This window comes from Rhipicephalus sanguineus, chromosome 3 (genome assembly GCF_013339695.2).
Source record: "Rhipicephalus sanguineus isolate Rsan-2018 chromosome 3, BIME_Rsan_1.4, whole genome shotgun sequence".
Taxonomy (NCBI): Eukaryota; Metazoa; Arthropoda; class Arachnida; order Ixodida; family Ixodidae; genus Rhipicephalus; species Rhipicephalus sanguineus.
Genome location: NC_051178.1, coordinates 187247411 through 187273319, shown reverse-complemented (window position 1 = coordinate 187273319; position 25909 = coordinate 187247411). Strand labels below are relative to the sequence as shown.

At 49.7% G+C, this 25909-nt stretch overlaps 1 protein-coding gene across 1 annotated transcript; it reads left to right on the top strand.

The window, feature by feature from the left end:
- Window positions 1–927: 927 nt before the first annotated feature.
- On the top strand, window positions 928–17545 carry LOC119386190 (neprilysin-1). Its single transcript, XM_037653527.2, has 11 exons — window positions 928–1018; window positions 1300–1649; window positions 3784–4119; window positions 5019–5264; window positions 7349–7552; window positions 8850–9110; window positions 9826–10029; window positions 14066–14376; window positions 14851–14995; window positions 15852–16238; window positions 17354–17545. The coding sequence occupies exons 1-11, from the start codon at window positions 928–930 to the stop codon at window positions 17462–17464; spliced, it is 2646 nt and encodes an 881-aa protein (XP_037509455.1). The 3' UTR covers window positions 17465–17545.
- Window positions 17546–25909: the final 8364 nt, after the last annotated feature.

Genomic DNA, 25909 nt, shown 5'->3' with positions numbered 1-25909 from the left:
CAACTAGCCTAATCCACCAGTTCTAGCTTGTAAGGTTGGCTTCTCCACATAAAGGGTCACAATGCGGTGCTGCACCTAGAATTCTCGCAGGGCACCCCCAGTTCACACAAGTTGTCTGGCGTAGACTTCCTAGTTTTTGCGGCAGCTTGGAAGATGTACTGTAGGCAAGGAAACGTGTACTATCAGACACAAGTCACAGTCCGCGGAACGAAAAACTGGCACTGTACATAAACTGCCGTATATCATGCGGACGGTGCTGCGCGACAGGCTCGGAAAGGTTCCGTTGAAAGAGCACGGAAGCGGGACAGGGAACAGTGAAGAAACTCACCTAAACCTGTAGTGCCGCGCATACAGGTGTGCGCCGAATTACGCTAGCACTAACGTCATTCCACAGCATTAAGATATTACACGCTCGATCGTGGTACACGCATGCACCAGCCAACAATCGATCGCGTTAATCGAAAAGGGATTGCATTTCTCTGTGGTGACATGTGCTCGTGAAAGCGGTGACACGAATGGGAAAGGTTTTTGAAGTCTTAACCCGGAGCCTCTTCCATTGACTTTTTTGTAACGAGTTAGGATGTGCTTCCATTGACTTTTTTGTAACGAGTTAGGATGTGCACGATGTCAATGATAACGTCTAGCCGGATTGAACTACCTTGTTTACACCCATACTTCAGCACTTTATAAGGTTAGCTATCGATCCGCTCTTAAAACATCAATGTCTTCATTCATTCTCAACCCTATTACTTTCTGGTCAGACACCCAATTACTGGCCAGTGTATGATCTCGTTATTTTGCTTTAATACTAATACTAGTATTTGCTGCTCTTTCAATCAAAATTTAATTGTGATCGAGTCAGTGCTGGTGTCTTGTTTCCGTCTGTGTTGTAAACATTCATCTCAACCCACCCAAGTAACTCCTGCCATGACCGAAATGCGGCCGCCACGGCCGGGAATCGAACTCTCGCCCTCGTATGCTGAGCCGCGTAGCGCACTAGCCGCTGACACCGCGGCGGGTACGTTTTATTTCAATCCTGCCATCGTTTTTTCAATAAATTTATTGTACTGAAATTTATTGTACAATAAATTATTGTACTGAAATAACTTAAGTTATTTCAGTACAATAATGTTGCTTCAATCAATCAATCAATCAATCAATCAATCAATCAATCAATCAATCAATCAATCAATCAATCAATCAATCAATCAATCAATCAATCAATCAATCAATCAATCGTATTTTTTCACCTCAACATAAGCGCACCAATTAAACAGCCTGAGTTCGCTATATTTTCAGGCGCAAGGTCGACCAACCGGTCGTCGACCGGCGACACGTCGTCGGCGAGGACATCGGCGTCGCAGCCGCCGCCGCCGGCAGCGCGCGCGCGCGGTCCGAGCGACGCTCAGCAGGAGTCCGAGGAGGGAGGAATGCGCCCGGCGCCGAACGCGAGCCCGGCTCCGAGCAGCCAGGAGTCGTCCGAGTGCGGCGACCTCAACCTGGTGCCGCCGCCCAGGCCCTCACGGCGAGTGATTCCGCAGCTGATCAGTCGTCTGCAGGGGTCGAGGCGTGTGGCCGTGGCGCTGTCGGCCGCCCTTGCGGCCATGCTGCTCACTGTGCCCATGGTCGCTGTGCTCGTCTCCGGAAAAGTGTGTCGCTTTGCGTTGATTTCTGTTTTACAGCGAAAGCTGTTACGATTTACAGCGAAAGCTGTTATGAGATCACAACATGGGCCGTTTTTGGCGCCGTAGTTGTCCGCCACCGCCGCCGGTGTCCGTTACCACTTTCGCGCGAAAAAAAAAAAAACGAAATAAGAAAAAAATATCCATGGTGGAACGAGGTTCTAACCTGGACCCTCTGCGTGGGAGACCAGTATTATACATCGGAGCCATGCTGGTGCTTGTAATTGCTTTGCAAAAAGACCCGACACAGGCTTCATATCGGGAAGGAACCAGATTAACATATGTAATGTAGCGTGGTAGAAGAGTAAAATAACAACCAGGCGTCGCACAACGCGAATTCTTTAACCAGACATCACACAATGCGAATTGCGCAATGAGTGGGTTGTTGAATGCTTCCAACCCATTACAATGGACTCTGCCATAATTCTTCGTCATCAGCCACAGCATCAACAAAGTGCACATAATGCCTTACAGATGGTACCTCGCTTCTCTGCAGAATGACGAATAATGTTGGTGGGCGCTTCCCAACTTCACAAAAATTATGATTTGTGGCGTAGTGGGTACGTTGCTAGTGCACTTGTTTTAGTAGCCACAGTAGAGTTTATAACTGGATCTAGGAATGCCGCTCTTCCAGCTTTCGCTGCGACTATGCTGTGGTTTCCGCGCAGACCTGGCGTTTTTTTTTTTTCTTTTTCAATGAGCAGCCTTACCGTAGAAGACGGGAGTGGCAGCAATGCCGAGCCGCTATTAAAAGGGAACGAGTTCAGGGAACGGCAAGTTGGTACATAGTTACAGTACACATATAGTATGTAGGTGTGCACGTACTACATAGTACACAGATTCATAATGAGGACTAAAACTAGCCCGACTTGGTGCTCTACTACAGTACACAGAGACAGGAACAGGAAGTATGCTGTTCCTGTCTGTTTTCTTGACTCGGTTTTTCCGGTTTCTTTGGTGCTGCTGGGATTCCCTTTACCTAGAATTAAAAGTGAAATCCTCATAGGCGTGCTTGCAGGTGAAGGGGGTGGGGGGGGGATTCCTTAATAATTGAAAGGGGCACCAAGTCAGTCCATGCCTTTACCCAGTCGTACCTGTACCGTCACTGTTTAATGTGTAGGGTTATGACCAAATGCAGGTTTTTGACTGCAGGTTTTTGGGTGGTCCCTGGGCCATCTGAACTGACCAGGATGCAAGGAAATTTTGCAGTACGGACGCGAATCAATGGACAACTAGAAGCACATTGACGCTGAATGTGATCAACGTTTTAACTAATTAAGCGGGCGCTCAGTTCGCGCTGATTTTACTTGCCTCGGCTGTCTCAAGCATGTGTACTAAATATGCTTGCGCGTGTTACAAGAAATGACAACCAGCAAATACTTCACCAGGAATCTTTATCTACCGATAATTAGCATTGGGTGTACCTAAACCTGAAAGCAGTGAGAGATCATCTGAAATAATGAGAGAAATGGTAAATTCGAGATCCGCTTACTGAAGTTGATAATTTAGGACGGACCACGTGTTCAACGACAAGATGCTTGAATTAAGCTAAAGTCAAGCGATACGAGCCGTGCCCATAAGTGACTTACACTGTCGAGATCGCATCTGTTCTACTGGACTTATTCCTTGTGCCAGCTTAAATAATAATAAATTCTGGGATCAAAAAATCCGTAAACAGGTGGTGGGTGCTCGAGCCGACGTTTCGGCAAGTGGACTTGTCTTCTTCATGGCTGGACTTGTCTTCTTCAAGGTGTTCCAGCCTTGAAGAAGACAAGTCCACTTGTCGAATCGTCGGCTCGAGCACCCACCCCCGGTTTACGGATTTTTTCATCGCAAGCTTCCATCTTCCGCTTCCTGCCGTTTCTATAAATTCTGGGGTTTTACGTGCCAGAACCACGGTATGAGACACGACGTATAGTGGAGGGCTCCGGAAGTTTCGACCTCTTGCGGTTGTTAACCGAAATCTAAGTACAAGGGCCTCTAGAATTTTCGCCTCCATCGAAAATGCGACCTCCGTGGCCGGGATCGAACCGCGACCTTCTGGTCAGCAGCCGAGCATCTGCTGCTAGTGTGACAAACGGGATCTCTCACGTATACGCAGGCGGGTGCGTGGCGCTCGTCGGGCCCCGGCACCGCGCTGTACCTGTGCAACGACTCGGTGTGCCACGCCGAGGCGCACTACTTCGACGACAAGCTGGACTCGTCGGTGGCTCCGTGCGACGACTACTACGCGCACGTGTGCTCGTCCCACTGGCAACGGCTTCTCGGAGGCGCTGACCTGCGCTCGGCGCTGTACGCCAGCCAGAGCCCCGGCTACGCGTACCTGGCGCTGCGAGAACTGGCCACCGCCTATGTGGCGCAGGACGCCGACCGGGTGCACCAGAACAGGCACCACTTCGGCCACCAGATCCTGCTGTTCGTCGCATCCTGCGCTCAGGTGCATATATAGTGCACGAGAAAACGGGGATAAATATTAACGCTTCTATCCGCTGAGGCAAAACCTCACTGTCCACTCGAGGGAGATCTAGGCCCGATCGCGTTAAACCCTGCAGGAGCAAATAAATGTTGTTCACCGCCACCGCCACCACGCTGTATCATACTATAAATCCGTACACTTGTCCCTGCAGCAGCCATGTTTTTTACCACGCCACACGGACGTGCCAGTTAAAATCAATACTGCGCAAATTACACCCAGACACACAGCAGCGCACGGAAACCTTTGTTGAGCAGCGTCGACTCACCGGACCAGCTTGACCTGGTCAGGAGAACGCGCCGAAAGGCTGCGGCTTTTGCGGTCCTGGACTGGTCAATGGCTCCTCCCAGGGCTAAGGTCCTTGGCGGGGATCGAGTGCCCCGATGCCGCAATAAAATTTTATTAATTCGTTCTCCATTTTTTATTTCTTAATAAAATAAAATAACAGCTTCTATTTCACTCTTTTCGAGCATCGATGGTTAGCGCACCCGTCATGGTTCAGCTTACGCGTCTGTTAACGCGGATACGTATACAACAGGTGGCGTAATAGACGCATGGTCTACGATGAGATGGCCTGTTCTTTACCCTACAGAACAAAGGGGGGGACGTAACGCAGAGCATCTTATGGGCGCCATAGTTGCAGTTTCGCAGCAAGTGAAGTCCGTATTCATAAAATGAATGCAATAGAACTTCGAGGAGTTGCCTCCTCAAGGCAAGCGCGACTTTGGTTACACCTAAATCTGAAAGCGCCCGGCCAATGAACGAAAAGCTTTGTGAACGCTGTTCCAGTTCCCAGCAGAATAATTTCCGTCGCTTCTGAAATGCCTATGCCCACATGACGTATAGCGCGTGCTATCACGCAGGAGTCTTCGCGGACATCGCGCGAGACGGACTCATTTTCGAGTGTGCTGCGGTACCTGGACCTCGAGGGCTGGCCTTTCGACGTGACGCCGAAGGGCCGCAAGAACGTAGCGCACATCGCGGGCAAAGTGGCCGGTTCGCTGGCCATCTTCCCTTTCGTCACCGTGGGCCTCGAGCGGCTGCCTTCCCTCCACGATGACCAGCAGCGCCAACCGCCCAGAGAGAGGCTTCTGGTCGTCCTCGGACAGGTGCTGTCGCACTGCCTCCTTCCTAGGACTGCGTGTCCCCACACAGTGTTCTCTACACATATGCATGCGCTGGGACAACTGCGCGTTTTAACGTTAGGCAGTTATAGAATAGGGTACGCAGAGATAGCGTTGGTTGAGTACGATACGCTATTTCCGTAACATAACATGAGCGCCCACGAGGATAGCGTATGATGCACGCGCAGCGGCGACAAACGCTAACACAAAACTTTGCAAACCTTATTTTAAAACTGCCTAATGTTTGTCGAACGCGCAGCTGTCCCTAGCCGTTGGGTCCGCGCGTTTTTTCATCTTTTTTCGTCTTATTGTACACCTGCCCGCTTTCTTCTGTTGCTGTTTCACATGCTGTTTCACAGCATCACGAAAATTACCCAGACGACGTGGCAGGGGTGGGAGCAGGCTCTGTCCAGGCCAGCTCTCAAGGATCAGTGGAGCCTCGTGGAGCGGGCGCGGGTTGCAGCTCAGTCCAACGGAGTTCCGGAATAGTCTCTAGCAGTATACGATACATTTTCCGCAATAAGTGTTGTAGCTATTCATTCATTCTGCAAGTCAGCCCCACCCAAAGAGAGTACAAAGCAACGCAATGGCTTGCGTATACAGGCAAGCCCCTCGCGGGAGGAATGTATGGTCTCGCACAGACACTGTCAAATTCCGTCATATTGTCAAATTCTATAATGGCGGCATTTTCAACCAATCAGAGTAGCCGTAGCGGCACTCTGGGCCATTCAGAGTTTACAAAGGGCGGAATTTGACGACTTGGAAGAATTCGACAATATCCAGAACAGCACTCTCGTATTATCACAGCTGGTTGCACGTTGGGCTCTGCTGAGTGGTTCAAACGTTATTTTTTGGCGATAGTGGCAAGCCTCAGACGAGGTTGATCTGTCAGTGACATCAGTGGGTTTGTCCCTCCGCCCGTTCGTAACTGGCATATAACGCGCGCCAGTAGCGTAGCAAGAAATTTTTTTCGGGGGTGTTCAACCATAGTTTATATAGGCTCGCTCATGTGGTTGTATGCGCGATTGCGAGGGATTTGACCTCCCCTCCTTCCTCCCGGCTACGCCGGTGGCGTGCGCGGCAACTGTGGCAGTAATTAGGGATAGTTGCACTGTCGGACATAGGCGTGCGCAGGGTTCCCCTTCAGGACGGGGGGGGGGGGGGGGGGGGGGGGGCGAAGGCGGGCGAAGGTTCATCGCAGCGCCCCCCCTCCCTATTAAGTTAATGTATGGGGCGGACTTTGCGCTCCTCCCCCTCTTAGGTGATAAAGGGGGGGGGGGGGGGGGCCTGCGCACGCCTATGCTGTCGGACAACCACGAAAGCGTTCAAAAAATATTAATAAATGTTATCTGGGTATCGCTTGCTGCGAATGCACTGTGTTCATAGCTTGACATAATGTAAAAGCAGGAAAAGACGCATATATATTGCTCGAAGAAGACCAACCATATAACGATTTTTATTTTCGTTCCCTCGGTTTACGGATCCCAACACAGTGCGCTTAGGCGATGCATATAAACAGTGTATATAGACGTCCCCACGTTCTACCTTTGGCGGAAATGTATTTTGTACGAACTTTAACTGCCCCATGAAATCATGCATAGCGCACATTATTGTCGCTTTCAGGCAAAACACGTCTGTTCTCTGGTTGCTGCCGTCGTTGTCATCGTAACCAGGCCCGTAGCCAGAGGGGAAGCCTAGCCCACCCCCCCCCCCCGAAATTCTGATGGAAAATAATGAAAATATGTGTTTCTAAAATAGTCAAGGCTTCGGGCCCGATCGTAACAATACACCAATCTCCATATAAAGAAGTATAGAATTTTTGAAGTGCTTTAGAGTGCATGCGCGGCTTTTACATGAAGAAACCCTACTTGATTAGGCGATCCCCGTCATGTCGAGAGAAGACGTGTACGCGGACGTCTCGTCGTTATATACGATAATTGATATTCACACGTACACGAACCATACGAAACCTCTATAGCCTGATTGTTGTGACAATAGGATATCATCGTGGGACGCAAGAGTTAATCGCAAGGATCGAAACGGAGTTGGTGGGGTGTTCTCGTTCGCAGGCCCAGCTGCTGCTGTCGCTCCACGAACACATGGACGAGAGCCGTGCCATGGACTGGTACCGCGAGGTCGTGGGCCGCGCGCTCAAGTTCTTCTACAAAGGTCGCGACGAATCCAAGATCGTCGACTCGATCGTGGTGCTCGAGGCAGAGCTCGCTCGCTTCATCGAGAGCCAGCCGTCGCGCAAGCCACCGCCGTTCTTCAGGGTATATTATTGCGATAGCAATTATATGGACAGTCTCGGCTGGATTTTGCCGTCGCCGCCGTCATGCACCGTATATGTATAAGTATGTATATATATAAAAAAGCCCCAAAGAAAAATAATCAGAAAAATGCTTCCGAAGCGCGGATATTGAACCAGGGATTCAGAAAAATTTCCGCAGCGGAATGACTTCTTGTCCGCAGCGAGTGGCGCTAGCCACTACGCCACGAAACGCAGATCCTTCAGGTAGCTAACGGCGAGCGTTATATACACACACTTACCACTGGACGACTCAGAGACGGCTGCGCTTATAAGCGTTTCTTCATTACCAGCGAGATGGCGTTAGGAGCGCGACAGGCGCATTTAAAAGTCGTCGGCGAGCTCGCTCGCTTCCTCTTATACTTGCGCAAGGAGAACCTTGCCCTTCCTTCCGCTGTCTGCTCGCGCGGTTTTCTTGTGCTGAGGGGAAGATGGATGTTTCACGCTTTCACCGTGATGTCCGCGCTCATGTTACGGAGCGTACGAAAGCCACTCGAGCTCAAGGGACGCCGCTAAACGAACAAACAGAAGATGAGCGCGAACTATCAAGTGTCACAGCTTCGACACTTGAAGCACGCTAGTTTCCTTCGCTGCTTCGGCCGCCTTTGCAAAGCGCTGTTCTGAGAGTATCCATTGGCGAGCGTCACTTCATATAGCATTAGTTTCTTGCAATCGCATTCATTGCTTCGGCCTTGCGGCGAAACTGTGACTTTTTTTCTCTTTGTGCGGGTTGTACGCGAGAGAATACGGTATACATTCATGTCTCGTCTCTCTCTTGCCTACAGTGTTTATGCTGATCTCTGTTTCTATAAGCATATCTTAATCTGTGCAGTTATCCTCTGAACACTGTCCAAACCCTCTCCCCCTCATGCATACGTCTCCAATCTTACACTGTCTTTTTCTTTCCTTCTCGTATACTTGTGGTAGAACAACCTGCAGTGACGGTCTAGTGGTTATGGCGCTTGACTACTGACCCGAAGGTCGCGGGATTGAATCCCGGCCACGACGGCCGCATTTTTATGGAGGCGGAATGTTAGAGGTCCGTGTGCTTAGGTTTAGGTGCACTTTAAAGAACCCCAGGTGGTCGAAATTTCTGGAGCCCTCCACTACGGCAACTCGCATAATCATATAGTGGTTTTGGGCCGTAAAACCACAACCATTATTACTATATTACTTCTGGTAGATTTGTATTGGCGCGTTATGGATGTGTGTGTATCAACCCAGGCCTTCTCTCAAGAGCGTCTGCTTTCTTCCCCACTCAGGTGTCCCTTGGCAGCGTGCCTGGCAGTTCCCGCTGGGACTGGGTGCTGTTCATGAACGGCGTTCTTAAAGGCAGCGCGGCGGCCGCTGTCGCTCAGCCCGTGGCCGTGCGCTCCATGCTGTACCTTCAGCGGCTCGCCAGGCTCACGCAGGTCACGCCAACCGCCGTGATGCTCAATTACATCGGCTATCGCCTAATGGTCGCCATGGCGCCTTTCCTGCCGGGACCCACTGGTCGAACACCTGGTACGCGGGAAGACTTGGTTACGATAAGTGCGCGCCGTGACATGAACCTTGCCCATGAGCGTCGGCAGGATATTGTCTTGGGCGGTGCAAACCCGTGTTGCATCGCGGTGGGGAAGGGGGGAGCGATGGTGTAGCTTGGGTGGGGGGCAATTGCCCCTTTTGCACCCCCTCCCCCTGCCAACGCCCATGGCTGTGCACGTTGTAACTGTTGCTAATTTTAACGGCAATATAAACACATCTTTGAAGCTTAGCCATTTCCTGAGATAGCCATTTCTTGGGCTGCCTTCATCTTTAGTGGACCACTGGTGAGTAGTGGGATTTATCCAATTTCTGTTGCACATACCCGATTATGGTGATGATAGTTATTGCCAGTCATACGCTTTACATCGAAATTTACAGCTTCGCTGTTAGTAGTAAGGTTATTCTATGATAACATGGTAGGGTGTTGCGGGGCCTCTTTAAGACATGGCGCACTGCTGTATCGAATCCCCATACTACGTCACTTTCTTGGCCCGAATCAAATGAAAACCCAATAGCCTGCTTTGATTTGTCACTGTTGGCTTCCTACCTCAAGCGAAATGTCGGTACTTTTCTATTGAGGCGAATCGGGGGACGCGAGGTATACCCACACGTGGAGACAGCTCCTTTCGCCTCCAGTTCACATTTTAGTTCACATGTGTAAGTGCATGCGTAAACAGCTCCAGGTGCAACCTATACGCGCTGTCCGTCCAGGTGTCCTTGTCGGTGGAGGGCCGCCGCATCCCGGGCATGGAGCGGCTGCAGGCGTGCGTCCAGTTGGCGGAGAAGGTGTTCGGCGCCGCACTCACCGTCGTGCTGCGCCACGCCACGCCCTCCCTCAGCAACGCGGACACGGCGCGCAAAATGCTCGGCCTCGCCAAAAGCGCCACCGACGCCATGCGCACTTTCGTCAAGCAGGTCCGCCTTCTTACTGCTCACCTTGTTCCGTGTCGCTTTGCGCAAGAATGTCACTGCTGGGGTGCTATGCAGGATGGCCCGAGCTTCTCGGGCACACGAGTTTGTTCCGAGCTCGCATTTGTGCGGCATTTTGCGGCGGTTTTCAAAGGAACGCCGCGTGCGAACGCGTCAGCGCCGCCATTTTGACAGTGTAGCCACGTCAGCGTGATTGTCGCGCTATCTTTTTGCCAAATGATCATCGCGCCTCCCATGGGCGTGTTCGGGGGCGTTTGTCCTCTTTCGGACAATTCTTTCGTTCCACCTGCAGCATGGAAATTTCCACTCTCGAAGGCAACAAGGGCGCACATGCAGCACTCTGGTGCAGCTCGTTTCGCTTCTCTGGAATATTACAGATAAATAAATGGACATGTTACTGCTATACTTACATTACACGTCTGAAGATTTTTCTGTAGTAACGAATCGGTAGAAAAAGTGTCTCCACAAACAAGTAAATAACATTTCTCGCCGCAAATCCCACTAGGGGCGGTTTCCTCGTGGCTGTGGGTGATACATCGTGAGCGCGGTGAAGTTGAATGCGAGACATCGTAGCCACGTGATGATATAACCTTTAGTTCTTCGTGCGTGTGTGCATAGTCTGCGATTAAGGTGATAGATTAATCGTGCCGCTCGCTTGCGCTTCGCCGTGAGCGCTGCTCCTCCGCAAGAGCAAACGCGGTGGGCGGACCCGATCTTCGCCGCGGGCGTCTGTCAATCAATTTTGTTGACGTGCAAACTCGGGCACAAACTCGTTGATTCTGAAAAGGCCCCAGTTCAACTCGGGACTGTCATAGTGCCGGTGTGCCTGTCAAGTGTTTCATGCAGTGGACGCTACTCAGCAGCTTCTTTGCATATAAAATAATTTGGCCAGCTTGCACTACTTGTGCAAGGCTGGGGCCATCGGAGGAGCTTGTGGTCACCTACCTAGCTTCTTCGAGCTTATTCTGTGGCTCGTCTACTCAGTATGCTTGGCCTGCTTCAGTGTAATGACCGTGTCAATTCGGACTCAATATTCGTGCTATTGATTAGCTAGGCCTTAATTAACATGGCAGTGAATAGTTATGTCTTAATTCATAATGTTTTAATTAACAGGGCTTTAATTTCACTGGTCCTCATTCGCACGAATGTACTTAACATAATGCTAATTAGACTGATCACAGTTACCGCGTACTTGGCGAGAAAGTTTCTAATTAGCTTGGTTGAATTAGCGTGCTCCTAATTAGCGTCGCGTTAATAAACATGACCCTAATTAGCTCGATCTTAACTAACATGATACTGAATAGTCCTGTCTTGATTGTTAATGTTTAATTACCACGACATTAATAAGTCACGTTTAATTCGCAAGGTCTTAATTAGCATAAATCCTAATTAGCATAGAGGTAATTAACACAATCCTAATTAGCACTCTAATAATTAACACGATCTCGGTGAGGAATATCTTGATTATCTTGGTTTTATTTACACGCTCCGCATTAGCGTCGTGTTAATTAGCGTGGTCTTAATTAGTTTGTTATTAGCTTTACGCGGTTCATTAGCATGGTCTTAGTAAGACGTGGCTTTATTAGCTCGGCCTTAGCATGAATTGGCTTAACCCTTTCGGCCCTGGCGGTGTCAATTGACACCATCACACAAAACTTGCCCTAGCATCTTGGAAATGAAACCAAAACTGCCGATTCTTGGGGGAATACTTCTTCAATCATCCCCACTGCGATTGACACCAAAATAGTGACATGCTTGCGGAGCTGGGAGCCACAAAAAAGAAGAAGCTTGACCGAAGTCGTGGATGACGCCGAGGCGGGTCAGCTGAGGCGGGTAAGCGCCATTTTCGGATCGACGTACCGAGGCTGTTTCAATGAGTATCACACTGAAAAATGAGACGTGGTTCATATTTTGTGTACTCTAGTGAATAGCAGAAAAAAAGATGCAATTTTTCTCATTTCGCAACCACTGAGCCCTGATGACCTAATTTGACGTCATGCCTCTAAATCCATTAATACTTGCACCACTGGCTCAATTTTTCGTTTTTGGTCTTCTGAGGTCATATCTATTAGAAAAACACACACAAAAATATCCCCTGACCAAAATAAAAAATCCAGGGCTGAAAGGGTTAATGAGCTGCGTCATAGCATATCCTGACTTAACTAGGTATACCGCCCAGCCAATTAGCTAATCAGCCGGGCGCACCTACTCGGGGAGCGAGCAGACGATTAATAAGAGGACGAAGAGGGTGCGCGCCGGCCGAGCAATGCGCTAGAATGTACAGGCCGACTATGGTGATTATACACGTGGCCTCGGCGATTAGCTCTAGCCGCGGTGTTGTAAGACGCTCGGTCGGAACTGATCTCGGAGGCCACGGTGCTGATTATTCTAAAGGATACTTAGTGCAGACATTAAACGCTTGAAAATGGATTCAAACGGCCCGCGAACACATAAATATAGTTAGTAGAACTTTCTGTCACTTTTCTTGCATGGGTGCACTTCTGCACTCAGTGGAACGACAAACAAATGAAAGAAGGTGCGTCTAGTTTGAAGACACTACACTATAGAAGACACCACCCAACATTCTCGACCGCCCTTGACGTGACGCCGCGTTCCATCGTAACCAATGAAACGGAGCGCGCGCTGAGGGATGGATTTCACCTACTCGTACTGTTAGCTCGTTCAAAAGGGGGTGTCTCCAGAGCTCGGAAAGATCCCGAGTTTCGCCAAACTCGGGCCATCCTGCATAGCACCCCTGCGCTTGGACTTCGCTTACTCGCATACTTTATGCTGATGATTCGGCAGTCGGGTTTCGTGTGACACTGTTTATAGGGGTGACGCACATATGGGCGTTCTCTCGGGAACAAATTGGAAGTGAGGATCGTTCCTGTAGATTAAATATAGGAAAAAGAAATGGAAAGTACAGGCTTTCTTCTCTCAGGTCGTCGCTGGAAGTTATGCACGTATCTGTCTGGATGTGCCAAGTGCATGACTCAAACGACCGACTCCGTAACTTCAAGACCTATTATGTCACGGAGTGTCTTCAGCTTGCGAGCATGTTTGCTAATTTTGTGAAAGAGAATAATGATGGTTATCGTCACTCGAAATGTATTCGATGTTCGACTTAGTTTTTCTTGCACTGTTAGAACTTTCTGTCCAGTTTACCGTCGTGTTACTCTTTTAGGTGAATCCTGACATGCCACTTATATAGGCGTTAATAATGATCTCCAAAGAGTTCACGTGTTAAAGTCATATACATGGTAAGTCAGGACTTACGAAAAAATTAACTCCATCTTCCCAAAGGGAACCCTGATGGGATGCGAAGCAGCAGCGTTGCGCACGGGTGGCGTCACGCGTTGAACGGCGCTAACGCGGGTGCTGCGGTGAGCGCTGGAAGATTCGTTTGAAGCGATGGCTGGTGTAGGTCTTGTCGTTTCTTCAGAGTGGACACGGGCGCTGGACTGGAGCTGGCGCGCGTTTCGCCTTGACTACCACGGCCTTGTGATCGGTGAAGAGCACGCTGAGAGGTTCGTGCAGACATTCTACGTTGAAGTTGAAGCGAGAGAGAGGTGACACGTACAGACATGTTTCAACGCGTACGTTAGGCGCGCATCAGGTTTATTGCGCGTGAACCGACGAGTCGGCGGTAGGCCACCCTATCGGCGGCGTAGCGGAGCGAGCGGCGGTAGCGGCAGGTGTTGCGGGCGAACGGACGGCGGCTGCTGCGGGCGCTGCGGCGAGCGCGCGGCAGGCGAGGGAGAGAGTGACGTAAGCGCGCACTGCGAGGGGAGCGTGACGTCAATGCTCAGGTGCGGCGTGACCTACTTGGCATCGCTCCAACACCTGCGGCGAAGGGAGCGCGTTGCGGCGCGTTCGTACGGACGCACGGAGGGACAGCGTTACACAGGCTAGTCAAAGAGCTGCTTCGCATCTAAAAGAGTCCAAATTAAGAGTGTAGTGCCGCCGCCACGTCTCTCACGGCAATGCCGAAGTTGCAACGGTTGTGCCTTTCACCTCGCAGGCTCCGTGGTTGGCAAAGGAGGACCTGAACGCGACGCTGTCGCGGCTCTCGCAGACGTCCCTCTCGCTGGGCGTACCCCGCGAGCAACCTGGCGAGGCCGAGCTAGGCCAGCTGTTCGTGGACGTGCCCATGCTGAACGAACGCAGCATGCTCGAGAGCTACTTTCACATGAAGACTACCGTGCAGCGACGCTACTGGTCCGTGCTGCAGCGGGTGCGCCGGAACGGCTCTGCCGCTGCAGCCCGCGGTGAGGCCTGGAACGAAGACCTCATCAGCTTGCACGGGATCAGCAGCTTCGACCTCGCGTACAGGTATACGCTCCTTCAGGTTTCCCCAGGAATTGGAGTTAGAAAACGAGGGGGGGGGAGCAGTGGCGTAGCCAGGGGGTGGCACACCGGGCTCGTTTATATGTATTGCTCAGTGCTGCATCATCCTGTCTCCCATGGGTGCAGCAAGGCTTTCACCTTCTTGTGTTACAAGAGCGCAACATCTGCCGAACGTTTTGTCTCTTGTACTTGCGCTAAAGTGTTCAAAAGAATTCCATACCAGAAAGCGCATACACCCAAAGAAAAACAAATTTGTTCATTCATTCATCCATAAAAGTTCTTTCGTTCGTTCATTTAGCGCAGCGTGGATGTAGACGGCATAAACCGATCGCACGGTTTCCGCAGCTCTGATGAAGTGCTAATCGCGACTTGCTACACGTTAGCAGTGTGTGCTTTGGCGGTGTCGTTACCTCGGTTGAATTACATTAATGTCAGTACATTCACGGCGGCGTAATGCAGGCACGACCCGGAGCGCAACAGCGTGCTCCTGCCGTACGGCGTGCTGGGCTTCCTGGCACGCGTGCAGGACGTGCTTCCCATGCACGTGCCCCGGTTTCTGCACTATGCCCTGCGGGGACTGTTCGCCGCCGTCGCCGACATGCAGGCACGTCCAGTAGCTGTTGCGGTCGTCCAGTTTTATGCGCGCCATAGCGTTCAGTCGGAGTGCTTGGTCGCTCGCAGCATTAGCTTCTAAACCTCGCTAACCCTCACCAGGAAACGTATACCCAAGAACGTGGACGTGATAATGGTCGTCGCCATAGCAAAACTGGCAGTTTAACTAACGTTAGTCACGTACGCGTATGCAATGAAGAGTCTTAGTAGTGGTGCTCGCACGCCCTTTTCCCAAGCTCTCGTGTTCTTTTGTACTGTCCCCGCCTTCTGATCGCCAGCCCGAGTACAAGAGAACGCAACACCTTGAGGACCCAGCGGCTTGGGGCCCCAGTAATAAAACGCTTATCTTGTGGGTCCGGCGCCCATAAACGGCAAGTCTCTTGGTCCGTTTTAATTTCTCGTTAGCTTATCATATATCTTAGATTAAAGCTACCAACAAACACCATCCCCATTCTCTTGGCTTCCATTGAGTTCGTTGTCTGCTGGATTCGTGTGGTTGCGACTAATATAAGTAAGACCTGTTTCTTCAAAACGGTATGCAACGGAGCTAGATGGTTCATAGCTAATATTGGTTCGAGCAGCGGAACTGACAAAAATACGCGAGGGATCGACAAAGGGAGCAATACAAGAACGTCGCTGTACTAACAACTGAATTTTATTCCATGTGCGCGCAGTAAATAGATAAATACGCACAGTAATAAAACTGAATTGTTAGTACAGCGACGTCGTTCTGTGTCCTCCTTTTGTCCTTCGCTTTTTTTTAATTCCGCTGCACTATTCCCTTGTTCACATTCTTTTTAATGGTTTACTATAACCATAACTGGCGTCGCTTTTATCTGCATATACAGACCGTGCACGATAATCGGCCGTCGTGGAGTCGGGCAACGTCGCTGCGGTTCGCGCACGTGTCGTGGTGCTTCCTGCGGCAGTACGGCGAGGCTCTGTCGGCCGAGGCCGGCTCGCAAGCGGGCGCCGCCACCGACGCCTTCCTGGCCGAGATGGTGGAGGACAACGCGGTGCTGGAGCCCCTGTACCGCGTCTACGTGCGCTCGTTCCCGTTGCGCGGGGGACAGCCGGCGCTATTCCGGCTGCCCACGCTGCACTACCTTTCCACCGACGAGCTGTTCTTCGTCAACTTCGCCCTCGGACAATGCGACCAACTGGCGACACCGGCGCGCAACGGCACGGCCGCCCGCCAGATCCTCTTCCACGAGCGGCTGCCGGCCAAGTTCAAGGTGCGTTCTGCACGGGTACCACTCACTATAGTTGATCTACTGACGTATGTTAGTGAAGCCATCTGTATGCAAGTCGTGCGCGGCAGCGGCGTAGCCATAGGGGGCAGGAGCAAGGGCGTCTGCAGAACTTTTTGCGGGGGTAGGGTTGGGGGGGGGGGGCGATATCTAGAACAGCGAACCTTTCTTTCACTGACGAGCAAGATTAATCATAGTGTGTAACGTGAAAAGTTGGCTGGCAATCCTGAAGGGCGTTTCACACGGATATGCGAGACCTGAGTGTGCTAATCCATGCCGTGTAGCTTATTGCTACTGCAGAGAAAATTGTTATCCGAAATTCCAGGGGGAGGGGGCACCCCCCCTCCTCTTGCACTCCCCTCCGGATGCCTATGGGCACAGGAGGGTATTTCTGCATATCTGATTACCAGGCATTCGCCATACAAGATATTCGCCACGCCCTCGATGTCCTGTTTGTATGAATGGCTTGCACTTACGTCACTGAAACCGCCATGCTGGAGTACCAACATGGTGGAGCGCGAAGCTTGTGCTGTCACGTTAATGTTATCAGTACATCGCACGAGGTTCTTTCGTTATGCATGCGCAGAAGCCAGAAACGTTCCAGCTGCGTCGTTATCAAATCGACGCAGGTAAATTGCGAACTAATTGTGCTGCTTAGATGTCATCAAAGCCATTATGGTATTCGTTAAGAACCTGCGTCCATGACGTCACGTCACGTGCAAGCTATCGATACGATGAATATCGTGCTCCTCAAGTGCTGTGATGTTTTTTTGATAGCTAGCTGCCGTAGGCGCGTCAACCAGGGGCTTAACCGCTCGCTGTGCGTTCATCCAGCAGCACGAGCTCAGGGAAAATGTACCGCATGCAGTGCGACGGAACCACTAAGACGAACGTCACCGCGGTCGCGTGAGCTAAATGACAAGAACATTTCTTTGTATATCGTTGCCTGCCAGTTAAAACCTATAAAGTATACAAAGTCTTCGCGGTAAGCCGATTCAGTCTGGTGCTTGGGGGTATCGTAACTCTTAATTGTTCTAAACCTACAGCGCAAGTTGTTTGGCGATTGATCGATGTTTACCTGTCCACCTAAACGAGCGCAGGTGAACGTGCCGCTCAGCAACTCTGAGCACTTCGCTCGCGTATACGGTTGCAAGAAGGGTTCGCCCATGAACCCGGTCCGGAGTTGCTCCGTCTGGACGGCCACCGGATGACCACCCGCCACCGGCTGGACGCCCCCGTGCGGTGCGCCTCTGCCGCGCACTGCACAATGACGCCGAATGGCGATTGCAATAATAAACATGCGCTCATTTCGCGCACCCACGTGAAACGAGCCTTAGTGTCTCCACGAGGCCATGTCACCCGACTACAGTGTACAGTGTCAGTTCCAACGGAGAATCCTGGAATTACGTATAGGAAACAGGAGCGCATCCAGAAATTTTTTCGGGGGGTGGGGGAAGAGTCAACCGCCATACCTTATGTATGTTCGCGCGTGCGTTTGTATTCGTGCGTGTATATAAACACCTGCAAAACTGACAAACTTCCGGGGGGGGGGGGGGGTAGCACCGTCACCTAGTTCACGTTTACGCAAGGGTAAGTGCGCAGGCAACGCTGTGGTGAAGCGGTGACCCTCGAACTAGTGCTTAGCGTTGCTTTGTTCAAGAGCGGGCCCAACTTTACTTGAGGGGGTGGTAAGAAGCGGGGGGGGGGGGGGGCAAGTTTGAAATGACTACTTACATGCATATGTGCGCGTGTTACAAGCAGGTGGGGGGGGGGGGGGGGGGGTGTATGCGCATGTATTGCTAATAGCCTGGCAATGGTAGGTGGGCCCGCCTTCCCTATAGTTCCCGATGTAAAGAGTTGTCCATGTCCTTTAGTTCCCTACTGCCTCCACTGCTGACCACCGTTCACGTGTTGGCCGTGTGAGCTAGATAGCTGTAAGTTCTTTTCTTTTCCTCCGGTTTTATTTATTAAAGCGAAAGCCTTAAGTGCCTCGTCAGGTAAAAACGCGACGCGAGGTACAAAAATCCACGTGACTCTCATAAACAGCAGGTAAAAATCAGGGGTTCGAGCAGGAGAGAGAATAAACATCGTTATTTACAAGGTACCTTAGAGAGGTCCAGGATGCCTTAAACTCAGGCAGCGTCCTGGGCCCTCGCAGCGCAGCCTTGGCTGGTCGTCGAGGCTGGCGCTTACCAAGACTGTCTCCGAAAGCTCGTGGGATTCGAGCCGGAATCGAACGCAGGGGTTTCTGTGTGTCAGGCAAGTATTCTACCACAGTGCTTGAAACCGCTTTTGGAAAAACACCCACATGCCGGACGTTCACAGATGTAATATGGCTTGGCAGAAGCGTACAATCGCACCGGGCGTCACGCCATGTGAACTGCGTAACGAGCGAGTGGTTATACGCTGCCAACCCTTTACAAAGGGCTGATCTACAATTCACCATCACCACCAGCCACAGCATCAACTAAATGTCTAGCTACTCACGTGACCTCTCAAGTTCCGATGATGGTGATAATAAAGCAGTCACGCCTTTCGCCTTCGAGTCTTATATAGGTGAATGCATTAAGGACCTCGTGAGTTTCTGCATTCCTGCTGATGTTGTACATTTATCATTTATAAGCCCCTCTTATATATTCGTTAGATAAGCAACCATTTCCTATAGATGCATTCAATCATGTTGCTATGGGCTCTGCCACAACACGACTGTGCAGAAAAGGCAGCCTTACGACATCATTGTACGGCACTCCCTTCAAGAAAAATAAACAAGTAAATAAATGAATAAACACACACACACACACACACACACACACACACACACACACACACACACACACACACACACACACACACATATATATATATATATATATATATATATATATATATATATATATATATATATATATATATATAGCTTCTAATGAATAAATGAATAGCTTCTAAAAGCTATTCATTTGTCCCCACGTGGGAGGCCTAGGCCTAGGCCAAGGCACTTTTTTTTTATTTCGAGAGTTTGCCCAACGGCATACATAGTTAAATATACATATAGAGGCCGGTTTCCGCTATATACATCAACAGTGCTTTATGGTGGGGCCCATAGAGTCACAAATCATAATCTGGTGGTCTCCTCGGATGAAGGCCCACTGTTCCCAGGTAGCGCCGCCGTATCTGGTTCAGGCCAGGCCATGTCCACAACCGGTGCTTGATTGTAGCCGCGAACGCTTCAGTGGTACAGAATGGGCAAGTATCCCCAAATGGGCCGTGCAGATGTTGTGGCCAGGCATATGTGACCGAGGGAGTAAGTGCCGCCCCAACACGAAGTCTCCGCAACACCACCTCCTCCTGGCGGGTAAGCCCGCTTGGGAGGTTTGAACCACACGGTGCAATTAAATCTCATGGGTTGCGGTGGAGAATCTCCTTGCTGTGGAGGGAATCACCCCGGGGATCACTCGGGAAAAGGGCTTAAATTGCCGGTTCTTAATAAAGTTTATTCTTCCTCCTTTGTCGGCGTTACGATCGATGAAGATCGGTCTCCGATCGAAACGTCGACAAATAAACAGTTTTTAAATGCGAAGCATTTCTTAGGGAACTTCTGCGACTTTGAGCGTATCTATCTATCTATCTATCTATCTATCTATCTATCTATCTATCTATCTATCTATCTATCTATCTATCTATCTATCTATCTATCTATCTATCTATCTATCTATCTATCTATCTATCTATCTATCTATCTATCTATCTATCTATCTATCTATCTATCTATCTATCTATCTATCTATCTATCTATCTATCTATCTATCTATCTATCTATCTATCTATCTATCTATCTATCTATCTATCTATCTATCTATCTATCTATCTATCTATCTATCTATCTAGCCGCCTACGACTTTCTGCTCTCCTGCTCGCTTGGTTAATCGAATGTACACCAAAATTGGTATGGCGTAACATGACTGTATGACGAACATAAATAACACGAGTTAACATAAAAATTATGACACGCATGTCATGTACAGCATGACTTACGTGCCACGCTCATGCGGCGCTGGCGGCCGTTTCGCTTGCTTGATCTACTCCAAAATTGGTATTGCGTGACGTGACTGTGTGACGAACATAAATAACACACCAGTTAACATGAAAATCATGACACGCATGTCATGTACAGCATGACTTACGTGCCACGCTCATGGTGCGCTGGCCAGGGGCGTAGGCAGAAATTTTTTGCGGGGGGGGGAGGGCACCTCCTTGATCTGTAGTGGGGACGAGCAGGCAGATGTGGTTGAGTGTCATTTTCTGCTCTGTATGCTATGGCAAAAAAAAAATTTCGGGGGGGGGGGGGGTCACGGGCCCGGTGTGCCCTAACGTGGCTACGCCCCTGGCGCTGGCGGCCGTTTCGCTAGCTTTATATACACCAAAATTGTTATCTTGTGACGTGACTGTGTAACAAACATAAAGAACACTAGTTAACATAAAAATCATGACACGCATGTCATGTACAGCATGACTTACGTGTCGCACTCATGGTGTGCTGGCGGCCGTTTCGCTAGCTTTATATGCACCAAAATTGGTATCTTGCGACGTGACTGTGTAACGAACATAAATAACACGAGTTAACATAAAAATCATGACATGCATGTCATGTACAGCATGACTTACGTGCCACGCTCATGGGGCGCTGGCGGCCGTTTCGCTTGCTTGATCTACCCCGAAATTGGTATTGCGCTACGTGACTGTGTGACGAACATAAAAACACGAGTTAACATGAAAATTATGACACGCATGTCATGTACAGCATGACTTACGTGCCACGCTCATGGGGCGCTGGCGGCCGTTTCGCTCGCTTGATCTACCCCAAAATTGGTATTGCGCGACGTGCCTGTGTGACGAATATAAAACACGAATTAAGATGAAAATCATGACACGCATGTCATGTACAGCATGACTTACGTGTCACACTCATGGTGCGCTGGCGGCCGTTTCGCTAGCTTTATATATACACACCAAAATTGGTATCTTGCGACGTGACTGTGTGACGAACATAAAAACACGAGTTAACATAAAATTCATGACACGCATGTCATGTACAGCATGACTTACGTGCCACGCTCATGGGGCTCTGGCGGCCGTTTCACTAGTTTGATATACACCAAAATTGGTATCTTCCGACGTGACTGTGTGACGAACATAAATACCACGAGTTAACATGAAAATCATGACACGCATGTCATGTACAGCATGACTTACGTGTCACACTCATGGTGCGCTGGCGGCCGTTTCGCTAGCTTTATATATATAGACCAAAATTGGTATCTTCCGACGTGACTGTGTGACGAACATAAATACCACGAGTTAACATGAAAATCATGACACGCATGTCATATGTACAGCATGACTTACGTGCCACGCTCATGGTGCGCTGGCGGCCGTTTCGCTAGCTTGATATACACCGAAATTTGTATCTTGCGACGTGACTGTGTGACGAACATAAATAACACGAGTTAACATGAAAGTCATGACACACATGTCATGTACAGCATCACTTACGTGCCACGCTCACGGTGCGCTGGCGGCCGTTTCGCTAGGTTGATCTACCCCGAAGTTCGTATTGCGCGACATTACTGCGTGACGAACATAAATAATAGGAGTTAACATGAAAACCATGACACGCATTTTCCTCAGTGACATACTAGACGATGTATGCAGCTCTTTGCTGGCTGATTCGCATTACATTGATTCCCACAATGCGTGGGATCTGCCGGCTTTTTTAGAAGCACATACCTTTTTCCTATTTATTTTACTGCAACCGAAGACAGACTCTTCATAATCTATGTATGTATAGATATATTTATATTCTCTTCTTGTTGTGAACTTTTGCGTCAAAGCGTCCTATTTTTACGTTAATGAATATATTTTATCGCTTGAGTAACGATTTCGCTAAAGCGCTGTAAGATGAACAAAAGAAAGTAAAGCGTTTTAGCGTTATGAAAACTGACGAATGGTAGTAAGCCAAGAGCGTAGCGCTTCGTCTGAGCCTGGTGGCGTCGTTCAGTCACGAAATATGATCTCGAAAATTACTTCATACCCGTCCCATCTGGGCTCAGGACTCGCGAGTCCTGCGGAGGTAGTCGGATCCCAACTGAATTGAACATGTACAAAAGCGAGCGCATCCTCCACGATATATGTTTTACTCGAACTTTTTTGTTGGCTTTTATTTTATTTATTTTTTTTATTAAAAAACGTAGCTGCTTGAGCTCCTCGTTTGAGCATGCCGCGCTTGACGGCACGCCAACCGTTCCTAGCGTTGCCATGGGGACTGACGCCACACTAGCCGTTACCGTGGGGACCAGCTCGAGTTCGCACATCCGCTAGGTCGCTGTCTGTTTCTGCTTATGGGTTCGTCTCGAATTATTTCTGCTCAAAAAAGAAAAAAAAGAAAGAAAAAATGAACAGGACACCTAGGTCTGATTACTGTGTTCCTAGCACTATTTATTTATTTATTTATTTATTTATTTATTTATTTATTTATTTATTTCTAAGCAGCACGTGCAAGAAGAAAGCTCTGTGAATGACTAGCATAATACAGTACTTGATGCTGCCGGATTAATTCAAGGACGGCGTATCTTAACCCCTTCTTTGATAAAGACCACGATTATGTTTACTAGTGTTTTTTCCAATCACTGTTCATGGTGTTGATTAGACGCAGGCCCGTAGCCAGGAATTTTTTTCGAGGAGGGGGGGGGGGGCAACTTTTCATTATTTATTTTCATTATTTATTTTATCGCCATAGCAATTATATGGACACTCTCGGTTGATTTTTTCCGTCGCTGTCATGCCCCGGATATGTATATGTATGTGTATATATTAAAAAGGCACAAAGAAAAATAAAGCAAAAAAAATTCTGAAGTACCCGACCTCGGATTCGAACCAGCAAGCCCTGGCTCCCCATCGCGCTGCGTTAGACAACTCAACCACACGCCATGTATGCGCCAGCGAAATAACGGCGAGCTATTTATATACACCATGTACCGCTGGTGGTAAGCAAATATCGGAGAATGTGAGCGTGTTTTCTATCACCCAACGCTCCTAATTTCCTTTCAATTTGAAAACTGCCCTTGAGACGCGCACGACAAAGTGGTCCTTTTCTGTACCCACTCGTGATGTGGAAGGAAAAAATTACACCATTTCCCTCTAAAGGGGACCATGAGGCGATGCGAAGCCGGAGCGCTGGCACGATCGCGTTCCGTTGGCGTTCGTTGGGTATGCTACCGACCTCGCGTCGTGGAACGCGAAGAGGAACGCTACGCGCGTCTTGTCTTCCCTCTAGCCTGGCCGTTATTTCTCACAGGGCGAGCGGGGAACGCGGTCGACATGCGTGCGAGAGGGGGGCAGCGTAGGAGAGGAGAGAGAGGGGGAGGGGACGCGCATGCGCTGGCGCTCATCGCGGCGTTGCGCAGGAGAGAATTTCGGCATGTCTAGCCCGCGTTTCAGAGGAAGAATGGAGAAGGGTAGGGGAGAGGGGGAGGGGAAAGTGGAGCGGGTGAGTGGAGAGAGGGAAAGGGGAGAGGGGAAGTGAAGAGGAGGAGTGGAGAGGGTATGCGCATGCGCGGTAAGGGTGGTCACGCCGCACACCACCACCACCGGTTTGAACTCCGCTATGAGGTGCTTCGCATCTAAAAAAACATCAAAGAACACCGGGAAAACCTAGGCAAACCAGTGGGCAAACCTAAATAGGCAAACCTTGCATCAGACGCCCCCGTGTGGCTGGAGACGCAGGGGATCACTCCACGCGCCACAGATTAAAAGAAAAAAAATCACAGCATATCCACGGAGTGAATGATGATGAGTGGGCGAAGCTGCGGAGGTTCATCGGTAAACCGTGAATCTTCCGTGAATTCTGCCCAGTACATCATCACCGACGTGAGATCGGGCGCGTTTATATTAAAGGTTCGATGAGTTATGACGACTTGCAGCGCACTTTAATTTTACATGTACGCTGTGAATTTTCATTGTTTAGAAAACCATTGCTTAGAAAACATCTGGCGTCTTTCGTTAAGCAGCTGGCGTCTTTTCGTTTTGCTTTAGAAACATCTGGCGTTCTTTCGTTTTGCTTTTACAAAACATCTGGCGTCTTTCGTTGGTTTATTTCATCAATCAACGGCGTTTTGAACAAAATTTTTATTGTTTAATCACGCACAGGAGAAATCTCACCAGGCACTACCTTGGAGGTAAACAATGGCTGCTAATGGGAATGAGAGACAGAAGAAGTCGGCTTTTAGCTAACGCTGCGAATTTTTTATTGTTCAACAACGCACAGGAAAAATCTCCCACCGGCACCACCTTGCAGGTCAAAGCGTAAGACTGGTTACATACTACGCTACGAGGGACGAACGGGTGCCGCTATAAGGAGCTTCGCCCCTAAAAGAAATGTCTAAGAGCGTCTGATTCTCTATTGTTAACATTTGCAGCGCGTTGCTCAAGCGCAAAGACGTAACAACTATGACAGTTGTTACTTCACGCTTGTCCTGTGTATGCCTTGCGTTCTTTTGGGGCGTCCTATGTGCGTCAGCGGCGCGGTGCAAGTATCGAGCTGCTTCTGGTTCTTCGTGTGAAATTTCAATTTCTCGCTATCGCATTCATTACTTCGCCCTTGCGGCGAAACTGTGACTTTTTTAGGGGCGAAGCTCCTTACAGCGGCACCCGTTCGTCCCTCGTAGCGTAGTATGTAACCAGTCTTACGCTTTGACCTGCAAGGTGGTGCCGGTGGGAGCAGGGCCGTACCCAGGAATTTTTTTCGGGGGGGGTTTGCGTGTAGAACGGCTGCCATTTTTTAAGATTTATACTGGCTTATTTTCGTGAATAAAACAAGTACATCGCTTACTTGTAATAATTCGATGGTACTTTTCAATTATTTGTACCCAAATAAAGAAATTGGTATGTCAACCTCAAATTCTGGTTAAAGCAAGAAATAAGTTTGGACAATAGCACCACCAAAGCCGGGGACACCGCGACCAACGGCTCCTGATGAAGTAACACAATGTAACCGCGGTTCAAAAACGGTATGTATGTGTTACAAGCTGCCACTGTAGCGTCGCCAGCGCGAAGTCGGCGACGGGAATGGCAGCAGGTTAGGTCGTTCCGTACGTAAGCAGAGACAGTGAAGAGATCAGAGACGTGTGAGGGGAGGCGAACCAGAATGTGTAGGTGCCATGCCACTCACCTTCCTTGGGCATTGCCCAGTGGTAAAGGCGTCACTTTGCCCAGCGTTGACTGTAGAACAAAGGTCACTAGTAGTTGCACTGCGGCCACCATCATTTCCCGGCGGCGCATGGGTGTCCTGCTTGTGTTCGTTCTCAGGTGATTCATATAAACCGGTGCATTCTCCTGAGTCGCTACAGAAGTTCGGACGCGCTTGGCTTTCCACCAGTGCTGAGGAGGGCGAAGTTTTATCCTTCGAAGGAGGCGGTTCTTCTCCGTCCGCTTCATCGGTTCGAACTTTCTTGAAGTAAGACGCAAGACTCCTTTGCTTCGTTGTTGCAGAGTGTCTTTTCATTTTGCTGCCGCAATCCTGTGCACGCACACAGAAGTGGCCAGTGGCTCCAAAAAGACGTTTGCGACTGCTTCGACTGCCTGGCGTGAACGGCGGGCGATGT

Coding starts and splice junctions, on each gene's coding strand:
- LOC119386190 (XM_037653527.2), top strand. CDS start 928: ATGACCGAAATGCGGCCGCCACGGCCGGGAATCGAACTCTCGCCCTCG. Junction 1,650..3,783: donor CTGTGCTCGTCTCCGGAAAA/GTGTGTCGCTTT, acceptor ACGTATACGCAG/GCGGGTGCGTGGCGCTCGTC. Junction 7,553..8,849: donor AGCCACCGCCGTTCTTCAGG/GTATATTATTGC, acceptor TTCCCCACTCAG/GTGTCCCTTGGCAGCGTGCC.